Consider the following 21023-nt stretch of genomic DNA (forward strand, 5'->3'; position numbering starts at 1 on the left):
AATAACTCATAAGATTGAATTTTAATTTTTATACGTATGGATTTTTTAGTTTTCATTATAAATTGCAAATATCGTGCTATTGTCAATGCAATTTTATGCGTACTAGCTGGCCTCTTTTGTGGAAAAACATTCTCCATATATAAAGAGGTATTGATTAATGTATATATTTATCTCTGCCGCCTATTTGGTATCTTTTGAAATCTTAAATATTTCTTATATCATCATACTATACCATACCATACCACAGCATACCATACCATAGCATACCATACCATACCATACCATACCATACCATACCATACCATACCATACCATACCATACCATACCATACCATACCATACCATACCATACCATACCATACCATACCATACCATACCATACCATACCATACCATACCATACCATACCATACCATACCATACCATACCATACCATACCATACCATACCATACCATACCATACCATACCATACCATACCATACCATACCATACCATACCATACCATACCATACCATACCATACCATACCATACCATACCATACCATACCATACCATACCAGACTACTTACTCCTAAAGTCCTTGTAAGCTGAAGAGACCAGGTTGAAATGTTGTCGATGGTCGATTTGCTAGGATATCTTTAATAAAGTGCATTTAGTGACGAACATAAGTAGAATTGCAGCAAGAATAGTCAGGTCATTACTGCTTTGGCGAAAATGATTGACATAGCAGAACAATACTTTTGAAGGTTCACTAGCCATCCTTTTCTTGAAATTTGACGGAATTAAATCCAAAGAATTGCAATCTATAGGAGTGAGCCTACTTGGTTTACAAAGCAGGTCTCTTGAATCCAAACGTCCCTACACAGGCTGATAGAAATAATACTGCAAATCTTATAGACAGTCTAAACAAGATTTGTCAGTTTTTTTTCATAAGTAAAACGATGACCAGAAAAGTAAGAAGATGTTTTGTAGTTTATCGATTGTAATAGTTTCTGGATTCAGATCTTGGAAAGCGCCGCTTGATTATTAAACACACAATTAGCACGGCGACAATAAAATATATTTTCTGGATTTCTATTTCGATATCATGCCTCTAATCGACAAAATTGGTGAGACAAAGTTTGACATAGTCAGTAAGACAAAATCAAATTGTTGCCTTTTCAAGTAATTTCTTAGGATGACTCTAGCTAGAGTCGAGACGTTTAAATAACTGACTATTCCATTCTAGGTTGTTTTTTTATTCTATAGCATACCTGTGCCTACAGTATACTGTTATAAAGACAGTAAGTTTTTGTGATAATGTAGCATCAGGGTGCAACTTTAGTACAAGAGGAGCAATTTCAATAATAGCATTTTCAACTCTTGGTGCCAATAAAGACTATATTTTTACTGTTTCACCGGGAACTGATAGGTTCCTCTCTTAACTAAGTCTTTAATAAGTCACTATTTCAATGCAGCTTTTACCACTTTCTAGATATTTTCATTTTCAATAAACAGAACAAAAAGATTTGTCCGAAGGTAGTCAATTGCTTTATAAAACCATAGGAAGAACAATAAAACTTAGGCACGCGCAACACATTGATGCTGCATCATCACAGAAAGTTACTACTTTATACTAAATAATGTATACTGTAGGCGCGGGTATGCTATAGAATCAAAACAAACAACCTAGAAAGGGAGATTCTACATTATAGAAACAGACATTTAGTAACAGACAGAAGACAATCTATAGAAATCAATTGATTTTCTATAGAAATCAAGGTTAGTTATCAAATAAGAATCACCAATTACGCTAAACCCAGTAAATACAGACTAGACAATGACAACGTGCTATTCTCGGGGATGTGAAGTCAATAGTTTCCGATACCCTGTGAATAGGCATATTCTAAATTAGATTTCAACAACAAATGCTATCCTAGGGGATGTGAAGTCAATAGTTTCCGATACCCTGTGATTAGGCATATTCTAAATTAGATTTCCTTATTGGCCTGGCGTATATTCCAGTTGCAACTGCTTGCTTCCCAGCAACGATCATGTTCAATAGATTTTGCGATTAAGGATTTATAAATATTCATATCTTCAGTTATCTATGTGCATATCGTAAAGCAGTTTCTGTATATTTTGCTTATCGAAAAATCAAACGATAATCTCCCAGCTGCTCTTTGTAGACTTTTCAAAGCAAATTTTGACTGTTGAAAGTACAACTGCCACCTTTGATTTAAGACGCTCCTCACATGCTCTCAGTACCACGTTTAAAAAGCAGCAGGCTTTTCTAGAAAAAAATTACGGTGTTATGGTGAAAAAATTCTACGATCGCGAACCTTCAGATTATCTGCTGATTCTCGACAGTTTTAGTTTCATTCATCTTTAGAAGGTATATTCCTCCTAAAACAAATTTACATCCACATAGAAGAAAATTTTCAAGCAAAACAAGATATTTTTCTAAGTTTTTTAATTTACAAGAAAATCAGTTATCGTGCAACAAAACGACATTCTCAATTTTTAAGTTGCAACACTGTTCTGCTATTTATTCAATGCAGCCCTAGAGATATATGATACTTTCGGGGTCATAGAATTTGCTGATGATTGCGTTTTTTCTATCATGAAATCTCAATTTTTAATTCGCAGAATAAAGTTGCTTGCCAATATATATATTCAATTTCATACATGGCATGTAGAACGCGGAATGATTTAACTTTGTCCCCTTTATCATTCCTTCTTAAGGGTGAGGCTCCTACATATATTAAACGAACTCATACTAGCATTGATTTGGGCGTCCAAAAGTTCTCCCATTAATTCTTTGTCGCATCGCTGTTCCGATAGGAAGTGACTTTAGGTGATCGTCATAAAGCCACAAGTAATCTTTGCAGCGGGGATTTTTTATGTGATCTTTTCAGAGTAAACCATATCGAGGACCTGTTTCGATCGATTTCGATGTTGAATAACTTCCTGTTTTTGCATACAAATTGTTTGCATATTGCTTTCTCGAACAGCTGTCCAATTTTGCATAAACTTACTCTTTATGATTCTGTTAAATTATTGTTTTTGTTGATTATAAGGCATCAGTTATAAAATACCTACAAACGTCTAGTATTTTATTAAAACTTTTTCTAGTTTTCCTTTTCAGCTGCTCCTGTTACCTTAAATTCAGGAAAAGAAATTATTTGAATAATTATCAACCCATCCAAATGGGTCTTTCTGGCAATAAATTTCCTTACAGCAATCATTCTTTGCAGTGGCATACGATAGGGGTAGATTAATACGATCAGCATAGATTGAAATACAACTAACAATGCATAGAATAAAGTTAGCAACCCATGATAAGCCAAGCAGGTACCTGGCAGACAAAGTTTGGCAGTGGCAATCAGATTCTCTGTTTATGAAAAACTAATTCAATCCAAAGTGACTGCAAAAGCCAATATTGAAACAAAGTTGATCGCATAAACAATTGGATTAAAAAAATGTTATTCATTGTTTTTATAGGATAAAATAGGATAACTGAACAATGTCGTGAAATAGTCTGGTTTTCTAGAATAGGACAGAGATTCATATGAAATAGCTTTCGATTGATTAGCGAAGAAGAAGAAGAAGCATTTCAAATCTCAACTCGAGTGAAGATATTGTAAGTATCATTCAAACGAAATATGTTTTCATTTAATGATAATTATAAGCAGAACTAAGTGAAGGTAATTGAGAAAGTGATTTTTAAGATGATATGTAAAGAAATGGTTTTTTGGTTACCTATTTCGATGAGATGTTGTTTTGGAGTGAAGCTCTATTTTTAACGAAGGCTTTGAATATAAAAAGCTACGAAATCGTCCTACAAGAAGAAATAGTTCATGGAAATTTAATTGTTGCAGTAAATCCTGCTATTATGAATTCTGTAGGAACCAAGAAAAAACATCGTAATGGTTGGATACATTATACTGAAGGTTCTTTGTAGAGGGAGTAATTCAAGCGATCTGACTTTTAGTTCGTTATTATAGCGAGAGGTTTGTTATAAGCCTGCTGGTAATAGCTGGATTTCACTGTATTTAGAAGCATGTAATGGATAGAAAGAGTAGCTGCAAACATTTTCGTTGACATTGTAAAAAAACTATGATCGAACTAATGTTATTGTGAGAATTTTCAAAATTATAAGCACCCTTTTGTTTGTAGAACAACAGGATAGTTCTAAGTTGCAACTCCGAGTTCAACAATTGAATCTGTAATTTTTGGCGTAAACAGTTGCCTTGCTAGCGAATATTTAGTTTCCTGATGACCAATTTAAGCGTGAAATCTGAGTTGCAGGTTAATTCTGAAAACCAAAGTATGTACAGCTTTGCCTAAACGGCATCGAGCCGTATATGATAGTCTAAACAACGAAATTCATCCCATCAATATATATATATATATATATATATTAAATTTCAATGTTATAACACGAATCCTATTTCAAACGAAGATACGTTACAATGAATTTATAACATTTTTCTAATCAAAACAATTGTGCATTATTTCTTACTGATAATTTTTCTCAAGACTCAAAGCAGCAACTTTTTCTAAATTAAGAATATTTAATCAAATGTTTATTGCTTAACCTCCTGCCCTCCAAAACAAATCAAATTTAAAATCTGCTCTTTTGAATAAAGATTAAAACCATGGTATATGAATTTGAGCTTTGTATACTGGCAGCAACAATACATGCTTCATGAATTCTTATCCTTATAAAAAGTTTGGTATATTTACATTAATTGCTACCAATTCACGTTTTAATGCATCTGTAATTTTTATTCAATCAACAAGATCCTTGTGCAAGCCGCCTATAGTTATTTGTTTTGCCTGAATTGATCTTTTTTAAGACGACAAAATCCTACTTAGTAAGCATGAATATGAGCAAAGAGAGATAAAAGATTCACGAAGTACTCAAATGGTATCTTTGACCCAGGTCATTTATGAATTGCTAACGAAAGTCAAAGAAGAGATAAATAAAACCTATCGAAAGCAAAGACTCATTGAATAACACAATAAATGATGAAGGTGATTGTTTTTAGTTGCATTTTAGATTATATTTGCAAATATAGGTAGCTCTATATTTTAATTCATCTTCTTATGAAATGAAGTACACATTATGTCACCACCAAATCTGGATGTATATGGAATGTAACTGATGCGACAATCCAAGATTATGAAGCACCTCACCGTGGCCACCAATGGACATTTGTCATGGAACAGTGATACGTCACTCTACATTGTTTTTTAGTTGCTGATGTCATATTCTGGGTTTACAGAAAATAAGCTCATAAATCTTTAAAGAAAGAATTTTTTTCCCTTGACAAGAATTCAGCGTGAGCTGAAGAAAATCCGATCTTGTTTGCTCACTTATTTATTGCAAGCTAAACTCAAATCCTGTTAGCTGCAATTAACGATTTTTAGAGAAGGGAAATATGCAAAACTCATCGTTCTTTTTTCAATATGCTTATCCTCAAGCCAAAAACCACCTGCTTTGAATTACGAAGCGTTATTGCAACTTATCAGACATTTAGCAGAATTTGACATTAAGGTGATAGCACACAGAGGCTGACATCTCAGGCTTCAACTTCAAAGTTTTTTTGCCGTTTAATGACTAAGAAAAACATAAAGGACAATGTTGCCCTAACATTGTCTACAAGTTCTTGTCAAAATATCTGAAAACGCCCTTAATGACACATGAACACCCGGCTCTCGTTTCTTCCACCGTTAACGAGCAGCAAATTTTGATTGACATTGATATCAGCTCTGCTGTCAATATCGTATTTCTGAAAAACCAGAAATCATGGTACTAACAAGGAAAACATGGCACATTTTGCCAATTACGAAAAAATTTATTCAAAAAAACAAATAGGTGAAAACATCATAAGTGTCTCATGGGGTTTGTTTGTAAGGAGAAGAAGCTCTAGACGCAAAGATAGACAGCTGCATCGAAGCATGTACAATACATAAGGGGCTTATTAAACGTTGCCTTTCAACAGTGAAATTTGTTGGGAAGCTAATAATATATGGTAGTTGGTGTGATGGTATTACATGAAGTACTATTATTCGTGTATTTGTATATGAAGACTACTACATGTGGTTATGATGAATGTGGTCGATAGAGCAAGATAAGCTTTTGTTTCTGTCCCCTATACCTTCCTAGATATTATTATAGTTGTGTCGCTTCTATTATAACAAAACATATGGGTACAAATATTCATTCAGGGGCAAGTGTCTAGAGGTAATGGCACACCTATTTCTTTTAAAATTAACCAATAAAATTTCGAAACTACATGAACTAAGGTCTTACAAGTAGGCCATATCCTAAATCATGCAAGACCATATGCGATGAGCAGTGAGACCCCACACAGACGAATCTACCTTTTATCCTGCCATTTAGCATTGCATCCAATTATAGGCCTTGTATTTAACGCAGAACCGGAATGTATGAGCCCCATTTTCTCATAATAGTTAGCCAAAAGAACTTTCCTTCTAAAATGGAATGAATTTTTACATTGCTATTGGTAAAATAGAATTATAACTTTTTCCCGTTACTCTAGAGAGTGACATTGCATCAAATATTTATCAAACCTCAAAATTATACGGCATTTTTTGCAGCAATTTATACAACAAACTGAATTTCGTGATAAAATTGCACCAAGACAAGTTATCGACAGAAATGAGTTTGCTTTGATGCATGATGCCTGAAAGATGATTTGAATCACGATAAACACTCGATGAACGACGAATCATTTAAGATTGGGTGTGATGACGTCATTATCAAATATCATGAAAGTGTGTAAGTCTCTGGTCATGCATAGAAATTGGATTGTAGCTACTTCAGTCCACTCTCAGGGTACTTGAATCTCAGTATACCCAACCCTGCTGGTGTTTTGCCTAGCATATACATATGCATCTCAACAAAGATTTTGTTGATAACCGATCTCTATCAATCGCATTAAGAGTGCAAATCTTCCTATTCCTACTTCATACACCAAAGCGTGTACGGCTTTGTCTATCATTCAGTATCGTTCACTATCGTTCAGTGTAAGCCACTTTGTGCAGTGATAAATCGTCCATGTGCAGTGATAAACTCAAATTTTGTGTAGTGATAAAAATACAATTGAGAGATATGGTATTGAAAAATAAGATTGCAGCAATTACCAGTAGACACAAATAGCTGATATAAGAGTATTACAATATTTAAGACTAGAACATAACAGTAACAATGACCATACTCTATTAAATCTCTCAAAAGCTGTTCAGAACATGGGAGTTATCTAGTTTGTTTCGCCCTTCATCTTCTCCTTTGAGTTCTTTATTCTCGAGAACATGTTTAAGCCTAAACCACTTTTTCTAATCTTTTTTAAAAGATTGGTTGAGAGGTAATATGATTCGCCAGTTTTGATGGGTGTGGTCATGAAAGTGTTCAAAAGGAAGCACGCAAATTTTTTTAATATGTGAAGAATAAAAATTGCTGCTTTTTCTGCAGCAAGCACTATATGACAGATCTGTTAACCGAATTTTTCATTTTCTACTAAAAGGTATTTCAGATTATTCAAGATGCATCTTCCTGTTACTTCTTTTTTCACCGTCACTGTGACGATCATAACTTCATTTAGCTATAAATTTGCATTGCAAAAAATTTCTCGTTATAATTTATTAGTGTCATTATATCATCTTTGTCATTACGCATTGTTCCCTGTTTTAAACCTATACACAAGATTTCGAGAACCTAACGAACTATTCACAACGTGTCTCGCTTTGCAGATTCTTCTGGCAAATTCTTCTGTAGGGAAAACCTCACGACAAACCTTTTCGTAAAACATTTGCTATGAATACTTGCATAAAGATGTCAGCAATGTATTCAGCCAAGTATCCTCTTGCAAGCATTCAAGCCGTAAAATCAAGTATGTCAGTAAAGAGAAAAGTAGTCACTTTAAGTGATTACAGCAGCCCCTTTTTATCAAGCATCTTCATCAGCCTACTTTAAGTAGGTATGAACTGTGAAAAAAGGTGATTTGACTTCCTTTCGTGTCGAAATGGGCGTGACTATTTACGATGATTTGGCAAAAAGATTTACTCAAGTGATTGGTACAAGCTCCTATAATTAAAAAAGCTTACAATCAAAAATACATCGATACAAGTGTCCTTTGATGTATTTCTCCAGTGTTTTCTTAAAAAATCCTTTCGTTTCTTACTAAAACGACATTAATTATAATACACTTCAAAGCAATGTTGTTTTGAAACGAAGATCTTCCATTGACATCTTAGGTAAAATCACACTAACAACATTGCTTTGTTGGGGAAGACATACTTTGAAATCAAGACCAGGAGCAGGCTTACTTTTAAATTAATGCAGTCTCGCAATTTTTGTGAACGATTGTTGAATGCATTTCAAAAACTCCATCTTGGTCTTATAGTCTTTAACGTGTCACTCAAAACTGAACTTCACAAATTTGAAATTTGCTAGAATTGACAGGTCATTTGTACTTTGAGCTTTCAAGAAAAGCCTGCTCCTGATATTTCTGTACTCTCGTTTTTGTCTATCGGAGCTTTGCAGGTTAAACTGACTTTCATCTAGAGGAAAAAATTTCCAAGAATTATTGTAAAAACTTTTGGTTTATAATGTCTAGAAAACATTTTGTTTGCATTAAGTATAAGATAGATACAACGTCAATTTAGCCAATCCAATGACTTATCATGCACAAGCATTTTTATTTTCCAGATCTGAAATAATCTAATGGGAATATACCATATGGCCTTGCAAAATATACCTTTCCACAATCACAATTATTTTAAGTGCACCTTAAAATAAACGATAAGCTTTTTTTGAAAACAAAATCTTTGCTCTTCAATGCAGCTCTTTGCTCGTCATCTTTATGGTCGATTTTCCTACTTAATATTAAACAATATTCTGGCAATGAGTGGATTCTTTTTAAAAATTATAAAAATCGTTCTCATTTTCTGGTTTTATCCCCATTGCTCTATTTAGTTATGTAATGATAAATATTCACAAGTTTGATAATAAAATATTCAATGTGGGTTGATAATTTAAATTGTTTTGCATCTATTTGGATAAAATTTAGAAGGAACGATTGAAGAGATCTCTATTCTAAAGGGTAGCAGGTACATGGACTTCTTCATAAAGCAGATGTGCTAAGCCGGGACAACGCATGACCTGGAAATCTCGCTGCTCATTACTCATTACCAATACGCTGCCACGATAACGAACAACAGGGCTAGAAGCATTGTTTTTCTTCTTGTTTTGCCTACCGCAGAACGTTTCTTTTGATTACAGGCAAAGGCTGGTAAACAATCGTAAATGGATAATGAAGGGGATGAACATCTTTCAAGCAGCACAGATGAATCAGCTTTCGACGAAGAGTATTGTGATTTTCAGCAAGAGGAAGTTTTTAAAGGAATTGAATGGATATTGGATTGTGACGATTTGACCGAGTCAGAATATTTGAGATACATTACAAGGTTTCTAGCAGGTATGTTCTATGATTTATAGCCAAATTGAGATTTAAAGAATAAATACAACTATTCAAACAGAGTATATTGCACTGAGAAATTAATTTTCTAACCTATTACCTGCAAACATCGTGAATTAACTTTATTAAATGTAAAATATAGAATTCACGCTCGTTTTACAGACTTTTAAATATATATATATATTATAGAATATATATATTAAAAACACATCAATGCAATATATATCTGTATAGCAAGTGAAGTGTTATTTTGCAGGACGTCTTGCCAGAAGAAAACATTCGACTGAGTTTCATATGACGTATAAGTCACATTTTATGAAAACTTGCTGTTTTTTAGAAGTCATCAACTGAAAGTGTCAGATTTAGACACATTTGATGGATAGTTAGTTACTGATTGCCAGGAAAATAATCTATCGCCAAGATTTGATGAGATTTTATTTAGAAATCGAACGACAAGGAAAAGATTGTAAGCTCAAAAAGCGGCTGTATTTTTTCTGTTATGTTTCATGTCAATTCAAACAGCTTTATTGTGTCGACACTCTGTCAGGATTGATCTTGCTATGATATTCGCTGTTATCCGATGTAATACAGCGAAAGAACATCTGCAGCACGATTTCATATCTGCTGGCCTTTTTGTGATCTTTAGCAAAATACATTTACAGGTTCATTATTTTCATAGTCTTGTACAAAATCCATTTCAAGGAAACACGGCTCTTTAGTCTATTATATATGCCATTAAAATAGGCAAGGAAATCTAAAGACACAATAAATCCATAATTTATAAGGACAAAAAAATGGCTCATGATAAACATTTTGAACACGTGATTGCTATACTGTTAGGAAGTAGGTTGTACAATTTAAAGCAAACTTATATTGTTCAGTTGTACATCTTTGACAAGCAATTTTAGCCGAGGTTCACAAAATTCTAAGTAAGATCCTAACTGCTTGTACGTTTTATATAATATTATCACATTTTTGCAGCCTATCAACTAGAGTAATCAGACTTGCAATATCGTTCAAATTTTATCTTTACAGGTTAAGCAAAAGTTTTGTTTTGATCTGGATGTTTTTTTTTAGAAATGGAAGACCATGCAAGACGACTTGACAAGCAAACACGTCAAAGAAAGATTCACATATACAAAAGAAGCCTGATTTCAAAATCAACTGTGCATGGCCTACGAAACTGTTTTGACAGAAAAAGCAGGGTGCGCCGATTTATCTGGACAATACTGCTACTAACAGCAGTAGGATTGTTGATGCAGAAGCTCTATGAATGTACAATGCATTTTATTAGCCACCCATTCAGCACTACAACTACAGTGAGGTATGAAGACAGTATGCGATTTCCGGCAGTTTCTATTTGCAATCTTAATGATATGCGTACATCTGTGATGAAAGGCACCAAGCTCGATATGATTTTAAAAGGGGATAGAAATGTATCATTGAGTGGTGATGAGTATAGGAATACAATTCGCAAGGCCAACCATGAACTTCCAGATATGCTGTATAAATGCAAGATACTCGACAAAGAGTGCTCAGTGCAGGATTTCATTCAATTCAACAAGGACCAGGGTGATCGATGCTTTACATTCAACCATGGACACGAGGGCCAACAAATCCTGTTTTTCAACAAGACTGGACCTACACATGCACTTGAATTGATCCTAAATATCGAAGAATATGAATATTATCCAGGAACCGATTATTCTGGAATCCAGTTGATTCTGCATGGCCAAGACGAGACTCCGGTCAAAATGCTAGGTGTCATGCTTTCCCCAGGGTTTATAACATATGTTCAAGTTAAAAGAAGAAAGGTAAGCAAAGTCTTCAATACACATATCAACGTTCAGAATCAGGGACATCGGGTCTGGAGGCACCAGGGGGACCACATGCACCAGGGGCCTGTGTCCAAATTTTGGGAGAATGTCACTTTTCATAGAGCCACCAACTTAATTAAAAAGTTTTGAAAACATTTAAATTTAGAGATTTTCCGACATCCCTGTCAACAAACAATAATTAGTTACTTGTGATTTTTGCCCAGTGTTACATTTCTTACTATTAGAGACCATATAGGCCTATTGTATATTTAAAGGTAAACAAACGAAAGCGCACAAAAGCCAAATCTCAAGATGATGTGACAGACGATTTAGAAGACACTTCATAAGAACATCAAGGCTCGATTATTAATCAAATTTAAAGAAAATGCATGCAACTAAAACATTTGCAACTCACGCGAAACTTTTATTAAATGTTTTTTAGCTTGTGGCTGTAGAACAATCAATTTTCAAATAAAAATTATTAAGATCAATCGAGCATCGAACTATCCAAAAGTATACTGGTTGTTTTAAATTATCTGATTAACGTCATGAATTATCTGGTTCTTATAGAATGTAGATTCACTTTGCATTTAAAGGTTGCCCAAATCAAAACTTACTGATGAAATACGAAGCTACACAAACCTAAAGAACTGCATGGCTAATACGTTTTGAATGGAATGCCTCTACACCTTTTGTATTTCTGTATCTTTATGCCCGGTTACATATTATTTTCTTGTGACTATCTGCTAGTTATATTAGGCAAACTTCTGCTCAAATATTTAATCTATTTAATCAAATATCTAATCATTCCAATCAAAGAATCAAGCAAGAGTCTCACATTTTAAAATTTCAGATCAAAAACCTGCCGCCACCTTACAAGTCGAATTGTGGGAGCAAAAAATTGAAATACTTCAGCGAACGATATTCGAAGCATTTATGCTGGCTTGAGACATTGACAGATCACGTGATTGAAGAATGTGGTTGTAAAGAATGGTTCATGCCAGGTAATAAATTAAGTGCATCTTGAGCTAAAATAACCTATGTTTTGAAAAGGCAAAAGATAACAAACACAGCTCTACTGGCAGCTGCACCTTCCATTTTTATAACAAATTGAACTTTCGGAATCGATATAAGCCAGCCAGCCTAATGCATCTAGGCTGTTAAATCCAATAAAAGCTTTATTTTCTTGAAGCTATGAACGACTGGAAATATCCAAGAAAGAATAGTTATTTTTGCAAACAATTTTGCGGAAAATTATTAGTACCGAGTACAGGAGAGAAGGAAGGTGGAAAGATCAGAACAAATTACATATCAAAACAAAGGAACATATACGAAAAGAATCAAGTGTCTTTTTATACATTAGATTACAATTTTCAGACCGGTAGGATGAAAATTATATCCAGTTGAATCACATTATTAAGCATGGTAAAGCTAAAATACCAAAATGGACCGTTATGTTTACTTTGCAAAATATCATCTTTTCAACCTCTGTTCTCCTTGCATTCTTTAATGTAAATAATGATATTTCAATATTGATGAGGACTTTTTCGCTTTCGTCCGTTTCTTTAAAACACGAGTTTACTAATATTGTCTGCTAGCTTGCAAGTACGCACTATTTTTCACGTATCTGATCGCAAAACATGGTTTTCATTTGATCAAACATCGAAAGTCGAAATTCTTTCGAAATGCTTCCAAGGAAATCAATCAGAATGTTAGTTGATTAGCGGATATTCATTAACAAAGTAAACAAGAGGATTATCATTGCAAGCATGATGTCGAATAATACGGCTTTATCTCCTTGATTTTGTTTACTAGGTGGTTACAGAGTTTGTTCATTGAACGAATCAAAAGAGTGCATGTGGCCACGTTGGGGTGAGTATAAACATTCAGTTAAAATGATTCTTTTAATTCTTTATTTAAAAAGCCAAGAAACTGCTAAAGACTAGGAGCTATACAACTTTTCACCATGGAAATCTAGACGGTTCAAGCAGAGGCAAATTTCTTTTTTCGCGCGGTAACGAATCTTTTGAAATAGCTTCAAATTAAGAATTTAGATTATGAATCATCTCGTTACAACGTAGAAGCCTCCTTTTGAAAATGAATAAATCAATAGTTTTATATATTCTGAAAAAGAGGCTCCTATATCGAAACGAGATAATTCATGACCAAGGACTCTTTTGAACAAAACTGTGCACATTAATGTTCATAGGCTTCGTTCCGTACCTAAAGTATTCTTATAAACAGTTGACAAGAAAGATTTTCTGATATTGTGTGGTCATTTTTGTTTGTGGCAAGTTCCATGAATATTTCACTTTCTTATTTTTCACTGAAACAAAAATATTGAATCCATTAGAGTGAAGTTTTATTTAGCTCGAACTCGCCCTTTTTATTGGTAATTTTTTAACTAAGTTTGATGCGATATCTATACTAAAGATAATTCAAGTAAACATATCTTACCTTGCCATAGCAAAAAGTATTTTAAAACCAGACCCTCGGGGACTTGAGGCTGGCGATTCCTTCAACCTTTTCCTGATTTTGTTGTTTACATAATAATTTAATTAACAAATCAGAAGCGCGCAATCTTGATGGAAGCTAGACTGAAAATAGACAAAATATGAAATACCTCAAGCTTGGAATAGCTCTTGAAATATCTTTCAGCGGAATTCGACAAGTACATGAAATACGACTGTCCACTTCCCTGCGTAATGGACACATATACGCCAAGTCTTTCACTGTCCCAATTTCTGCTGGACCGTGATGTTGACGAAATTGCTCAAGACCCTAGGTTCAGGGGCGCTAAAGAAATGAACAGAAAAACAATCAGGTAGGTACTTTCATTCAGTAGCAGTTGGTAATGTATCGTCAATGCAAGAACAAACAGACGCATAAGATTCACAAAGAACCTATTTCCTAAGTAAGTATAAGAAATATTGACGGTGTTTATTCATGTAGCTTCTGGCAGTTAACACCATAGAGTCTAGAAAATTGCTAGCTCTTTATCCAGACAATTTCTTCAAGTTTTTGAAACTTTCCTTAGATAACAAACAAAAGGCGTAGTTTGGGCGTGGCACTTTAATTTCTTTTGTTCTCACCATTGCTGTCATGTTTTCCTGACACTGTAACACAAGTTGTTAAGTATTTTTCTATCTACTGGTTCTGTCACCTTTATTAAAAGCTATCAAAAGTCAAAGTCGGTAACATCAGTTCTCAAGGGCAAATTCAGCAACCTCCTTCACCCCTTTTGAACAATGTTTCTTTCTATAAAATGACCTTTCTATAAAACAAATGAGTTTTTTCTTATGACTCGTATGAAACATGGCTAAACTACCAAGATTGTTCTTTGGGGGAAGTGGATGCGAGAAGTGATATTTAGGAGTAGAATTAAGAAATTTGATAACACAACGTCAATTCTTCGATCTATCAAGTAAATTTGGGAACAAGGTCCCCTTTTAGAAAATGTGTTTCTTTTCTTTATCTTAGTTTTCGTTTTAGCAGTAACATGCATCGTAGTTATGACGTTGTTTTCAACTTAATGTAATGGCTGCAGAGGAGATCAGTCGTTTGCTTCACTTGATATCGTTTTAGTGGTGTAGAAGGCTATCTTTGTAAGAACTGTAATTAGTAATTTGTTGGTGTAACTTTTTTATTTGAATTTGCAAGCATTGTATGAAAGAGATTTCGCAGTTTTCAAACTATTTTGTTAACATCGGGAAAGAAAATGCTAGGAAAATGCCATCCATACAGTCTTTTGAGGGGGTTTTATTGTTGATTTCACTACATTTGTAATTCATATCTTTGAAACCCGGCAAAATAGCGTGTTTTTACTGCTTCTTTGGACCTTTAATAGAAAGAGTCCGATAATGGAAAGAGTCGTAATTGCGAGAGAACGTTAAAAAGACTTTAAGCAAAGTGATATTCAATTGACAAAACGGCAATTTTAACATATTCAAATTGACACCACAATTTACTTCTCTACAATATTCAAATTTAAAGAAAAAGTAAAATTTAGTGCTCTACATGTTACAATTGAAGACGAAAATTTACTTTCTCGAACAAAAATCGAACATCTAGTGACCCATAATAACTAAGAATTAACGCTAGTAGTTATGATTAAATTTAAATTTTGTTTTATTTACAGAGGGACTTTTGTAAAGGCTGTGATATTTTATGGCGAACTGAGCTACGAATATTCGGAACAGGTTCCATCTTATGACAAACTAGATTTCCTTGGTGAGTAGAGCCATGTCTACTTATAGACTTACAAAATATTTTTAATGTCATTCTGCTTCTTCTCTCTGTCTTATTCTAGTAAATCGCAGATTGAGAGCACGTGTTAGGTTATGTTTCACGTCGAACAACCAAATTTATCAGCAAAAAGGTGGGCTTCTATTATGAATACGTCTTTCAATTGAAAAACGTGACTTTGATTTAGCAGGTTGTAAGTTACAGCGAAAACACGCATTTTCGACAAAAAATACATTTTGACTGAGAAAATTTGGTTTTAGGTCGAGAAATCACGTTTTCTTTATCTGTGAATAACGTGTCCGACGTAAAAGCTCGTTTCTCGGTGTCTTGCTGCCTTGATAGCATGGGAAACTAGTCAAACGGGTTTTGAAAACCCAAAGTTGTGGAAAAAAGCCTATATTTTGTAGATCATATTCGCAATTGTAACTATGCAGTAATATTGGAATACAAAGCATGCCTTCGTCCCATGATTCCCTCAATTGCCAATGAAGTTTTTACCACCGCCAAACAGAGGCGGACTGGCCCAGCTGGCTAGGTGGCGATCGCCACACGGGCCCCTTCAGAAATTTGAAGAGCGGGCCCGCATAAGAAAAACTTTCAAAATTTATGTATCAATAATTAAGCACACGCATAAGTTTTGCTGATTTGAAACAATGGCAATCACACCCAATCTTTCTGGGGCCCCACCGAATAAACAGATCTTAACGTTCAGCCATTGAAATCGTCTCAAGATGTTTTGCATATCATCGACGATACAAAAAGTAACCAGAAGACAAATGAAAAATTTTGATGATGGCAGATCAAAAACAAGAAGAGTAGTAAATCCAATAACATGTCGTTAATTTGCGTGTAAAATGTATATGCCTGGAAAGCATGCAAGCGATAAAGAAGGTAATTAACAGGGGTGCAGCTAGCTGGGGTTTTTTGGGGTACATGACAGCCTACCCAAATTCTGCATGAGCTTTTTGGTGATTCTTCAGTTGGTCTACAAAAACTTTCTGTTGGTTAGTATAACTCGACCGGTAGGTAAAATAACACCTAAAGATTTTTGAATCTTACTCTTCGTCGGCAAATTGACACTTTAATGACCCACAATTTTTATGTTTTTATTGCTGAAACGGAATATTTGCACAATTTCCAGATTTTTTGTTTTATTGCTGAACCGTGTTTAATTTATTTCCCTTCTTCATCTTTGATATGCTGTAAGACAAAGTGATGATGAAAAGCTTGAAAAAATAACCTCGGGTTTTCCTTTAGATCTATTGTCGATGCACTTTCTGGCCATCCCTAGAATACCATATTTCTGAAATTTTTCTTGTCGCCGACCATGATTGCTGCCCTTATTAACCCTTCCAGAGTCTAAACATTTAGGCCTCTCCACTTTCAAATAAGCTTCGCCGGTCCTGCTTATCGTCACTACAGCCTTGTTACAGTCACAAAAAATTTTACTTAAAACATCAAGTACTCTTCAATTAAGCTCCTTTTACAGTTACACTTAGTCAGTCACAACTTCCAAGCAACAAAGATTTTTTTCGAGATCTAGCTGCATTTAAGTCTCAAAGAAATTGATAAGCTGTTTGCAAATGATAGAAATGTCCTTCTAAAGGTCTCAGTTCTCAAGCTAAGCAAAAATTGACCAAGCAACACTCCAAGAATAGTTTCTAGCGCTTTTCACGATATATACCAAAAAATCAATTGAAACATTCAAGATGACACAATATTTAATGATATTTTTGCTTTGGAAGAGGACCAAGTAGGTCAACATGGATGGCATGTCAGAAGAAGAAGTTCAATGTATTCCGTATTTAAAGACGTTACTGTATCTGCCTAACCTACGTGTTGCCGCTTTTTCGACACTTAAAAATGTGCGATAACATAAAAGTTGTGTAGTACACAAGAATTCTTTGAGAGACTATTCAGTAAACTAAATAATAGACTGTGGTCAATCTTAAGCCTGCCTCACACAGAATCACTGCTGATACTTCTACTGGAAATGGGAACTTCCAAAATCAATTTTTGCCCAAATCATCGACAAACTTAACAAACAGTAAAAATACTGATGACTGTTTTACATAATTTTTCCGATTGACAAAGAAGAATCGACCAATGTAGATACTTTGCTATACCAGTTTCTATGCTAGTCATCACTAAACAAATTTGATGAACTGTATAAAATTGGTTGCACTAAAGCAAATGAATCTTTCGAGCTGTCGAACTCGTTGAAATCAATTCAAGCTTAAGAAAGCTAAAGAAAGCAATGATTCTTCGCCAACAAATGGATAGAATTATGCTAAACTCTTATCAACTTTTATACTACGTGGAATTCGATTTTCTACGTGACCACTCCCATTTAAGGCCAGATCACGCCCTACGGGTCCTTTCAGAGCCACCCTAGAAGAGTAGTGCCAACCCGCCCCTGCTGCCAAAGGCAAAAGATTTCATTCGCTTCAATCTTTAGCAACAACTACAAGCAGTCTTCCATTCTCTCCAAACATTTTGGTGCATTGAAACATTTTACCATTCAATTACCTTTATGCTTTAGAGAGTAAAAATTCCCAGAAAGAGTCCTAAAAGTAAATTGTTATCTACTACTAACTACTCTTTCTTTATGCTTCAAACAAGCAATGAACTATTTTTGTCTCTCTTGAGTTTTGTATATCTGTAAACTGTACCAAATCTGAAAACCCTTTGGGCACGCACCAAATAGAAAAATTCAAGGGATCATCGAACTGTGCATTAGAAATCCCCTGTGCAGGATTTATTCTGTTTACACTACTTCTTTCCACATTGGGTCACTAGGCCACGATCAGCATGGTTTTACTTGCAGGTTTATGAACGAAAATCATTGTACCCTCTACCTGAACCCAATTGTAAATGGTTGAGCCCCTGGTTGTGCGACAATTTTTACGAAAACCCCCTCTTCTATTTCGATAATAGCTACCAATCAATTGTCTAGTGAAATTTATAAAACCCCCTACAAAGTGATGCGAGCCATGTAGCAAAGAAAAACACAATTTTTATTTCTACTACGTTGTATCAACTATCAACTACGTTGAGCAAAAACTTTTTAGTTGCATAAATCGAGTGTTTGGCACAAAGAACAATGCTAGTCATAGCTCGAAATGCAGATTATTGGGGGCATAGTTCCTTTGCGAGGGCAGGGGGAATATGAAGGAGATAATATATTAAATAGACAAGGAAAAGCGAGAACTGAACGCGGACATGTCAAAAATATTGACAGGTCCAATTGAAAGCACTGAGGGAATAAGTTCTAAATGAACAGCAAAGAACTCTTCAACGTAATTTAATTCAACGATAAAATTCTAAAGCGCTAAGTTACAGCCTCAACCCTAAACCTCCAATTCCTTTTGGCTTGGATAAACATCTCATCGAATGTTGATTTGGCACCAATATACTAGGTTGGTTGGTTATAACAAGAAAATATGCTTTCCAAGTGTGTGCTGTCTTGTGTCTAGGTCTCGCGACGCACTCTATTACAAACTAATGTCCCTTGTGCGACCGGCATACTTTGCAACTTTATTTTCAAAAACCTGAATAATATCGTTGATAATGAATGAAAATAAAAAATACAGCCCATCTCCCTCACGTAAAAAATAGCTACAGCAAAGCATGCAGGTGGCACAAGAACCTTAAAAGAACATTTTCTTTTCTACTCCCCGAATCTCGTTAGGAAATTAAAACTCCATCATAAAAGCAAACAAGGCTCGACTTTTTGCGTATTTAAAGCGGCATTATGCACTGTCATAGAAGCCAGAGGATTCTATTTTGACGTAAGGCGAGCATATGGAATTTGCTTCGCTCAATGAAAAACATGAGAGCGAGGGCGTTTCGCAGCCATTCTAATCTACCTCTCTGTAACAGGAACTATATTAAGAGCTACTCACCACATGGCTTTTTCAATAACAGAGTGCAAGATTTAGGCCATGCATCTTCTATCTTGTTTGCGCAATTACATTTTTTTAATCTCACTCATGTAAACCACCTGAGACGTTCTTGCATAAACAAGGTATTTTGGGCATTTGACCAGCGAAGGAGTGAATGTTTCTAAAATCCCAACGGAATATAATCGACAACAGGAGGGCGCATTAATAGAAACAGCGACATGTGGGGGCAATAAGCAGGAACTAAAAGGCATTTGAATTAAGTCATTTTCAAAAATCTTTTAAAACACCAAACCTGCAAAAATAATATTCTTTTTAATAAGAAAAAGACTTGTCGAACCGCAATGTTTCAAAATGCTAGCTTATTGAATCTGCGGACTTTGAAAACCAACTTTGGGGTAGCGTGAGAATCCCGTTTCGAAAGAATTATTTCTACGTTGAAATATTCCACGTTGAGAGCTAGCTTACGTACTCTATGAAATAATCTCTCATTCCTCGGCAACGTGTCTAACTGTTCCTATTTCAGAACGCGTTCTCAAGCATCACATTCTCAGAGGTTTTTTTGAACATGAGCATTGCACATGTTTTTGACAGCAAGTTAGATGGTGCTTTTGAATCTACTTTCAAGATAACGCTTATCGGAAATATAAAATTAGAATTAGGTTCGAAAACGTTTTGCCCTCACTGCCCAATGCAAAAACAGGCAAGAAAATTTAGTCTACTGAACTGATGGTTCAATTGGGACTATATTAGGTATAAGAAAAGCTCGTCTAAGGAATTTTGAAACTCGAATGTGTCTGTTTTTTACCAATGGTCTTAGATTGTGATTCTTATTGTTCCATTCTTTGTACTGCGGGCACGACATTTTCCTCTTCAAAACTGAAACACTAAAACGAATTATTAGAAATGTTTAATGGTTAAAACGGGTGCAGGCTTTGGTGATGTGATCTATTTTGCGGCTATTTTTACATCAATCTTCCATGGAATTTCTTCATTTTTTAATAAATCAACTAGGTTATGATTAGAATCTAATGAAAAGAAAAATGGGTTTAACAAAGAATCTAGATTTCGAGGTTTCGAAAGTTTTATGTCTTATTGCATACAGTGTTCTAGGCTAGTTAGGATGTTTAGAAAAATAAATATTTCAATGACTTCAAATATTTTTATTTTCAGCTGATATTGGAGGCCAGCTGGGCTTATTTCTTGGCTCAAGCGCACTAACCTACATGGAGTTCATTGACTGCCTAGTCATGATAATATATACAAAGTATATCAGCGTAAAGCCGTGAAAAACTAAACAACGAACTTGGCAGAGTCACGTGGAGCTATTGTCAGGGGAAAGGAACCAATCATAATCCGTGGAGCAGGGCTGTACGAACAAGGACATCCCTTAAAGGAGCAATAGAACAAGGACGCGGTAGGCTTATTCTCCTTGTACAAATATGTGATATCAATGTAGAAATAATTGACTTCAGACCACTAACAAGTAATGTGGTTGATAGTAGAATATACCATAAAGGTTTTCTCGCATTACTCTGCACCGACTTTCTTCAAAATACTAATGACGCTAA

The 21023-nt window shown here is 34.9% G+C and overlaps 1 protein-coding gene across 2 annotated transcripts; it reads left to right on the forward strand.

The window, feature by feature from the left end:
* The first annotated feature begins 1342 nt into the window (after nt 1-1342).
* Nucleotides 1343-20985, forward strand: LOC135696091 (acid-sensing ion channel 1B). 2 transcript variants are annotated; one of them, XM_065215367.2, is made up of 8 exons: nt 1343-3622; nt 9113-9488; nt 10566-11302; nt 12159-12309; nt 13121-13177; nt 13964-14129; nt 15444-15535; nt 20626-20985. In XM_065215367.2, the coding sequence occupies exons 2-8, from the start codon at nt 9317-9319 to the stop codon at nt 20739-20741; spliced, it is 1491 nt and encodes a 496-aa protein (XP_065071439.2). In that variant the 5' UTR covers nt 1343-3622; nt 9113-9316; the 3' UTR covers nt 20742-20985. The 2 variants fall into 2 exon arrangements, with proteins under 2 accessions (XP_065071439.2, XP_065071440.2); XM_065215368.2 differs by having other exon boundaries at nt 9293-9488.
* Nucleotides 20986-21023: the final 38 nt, after the last annotated feature.

The sequence above is a fragment of the Rhopilema esculentum genome, chromosome 14 (assembly GCF_057945365.1).
Source record: "Rhopilema esculentum isolate cy_ngs chromosome 14, ASM5794536v1, whole genome shotgun sequence".
NCBI classification, from domain to species: Eukaryota; Metazoa; Cnidaria; class Scyphozoa; order Rhizostomeae; family Rhizostomatidae; genus Rhopilema; species Rhopilema esculentum.

Coding starts and splice junctions, on each gene's coding strand:
- LOC135696091 (XM_065215367.2), top strand. CDS start 9,317: ATGGATAATGAAGGGGATGAACATCTTTCAAGCAGCACAGATGAATCA. Junction 9,489..10,565: donor CATTACAAGGTTTCTAGCAG/GTATGTTCTATG, acceptor GTTTTTTTTTAG/AAATGGAAGACCATGCAAGA. Junction 13,178..13,963: donor GTGCATGTGGCCACGTTGGG/GTGAGTATAAAC, acceptor AATATCTTTCAG/CGGAATTCGACAAGTACATG.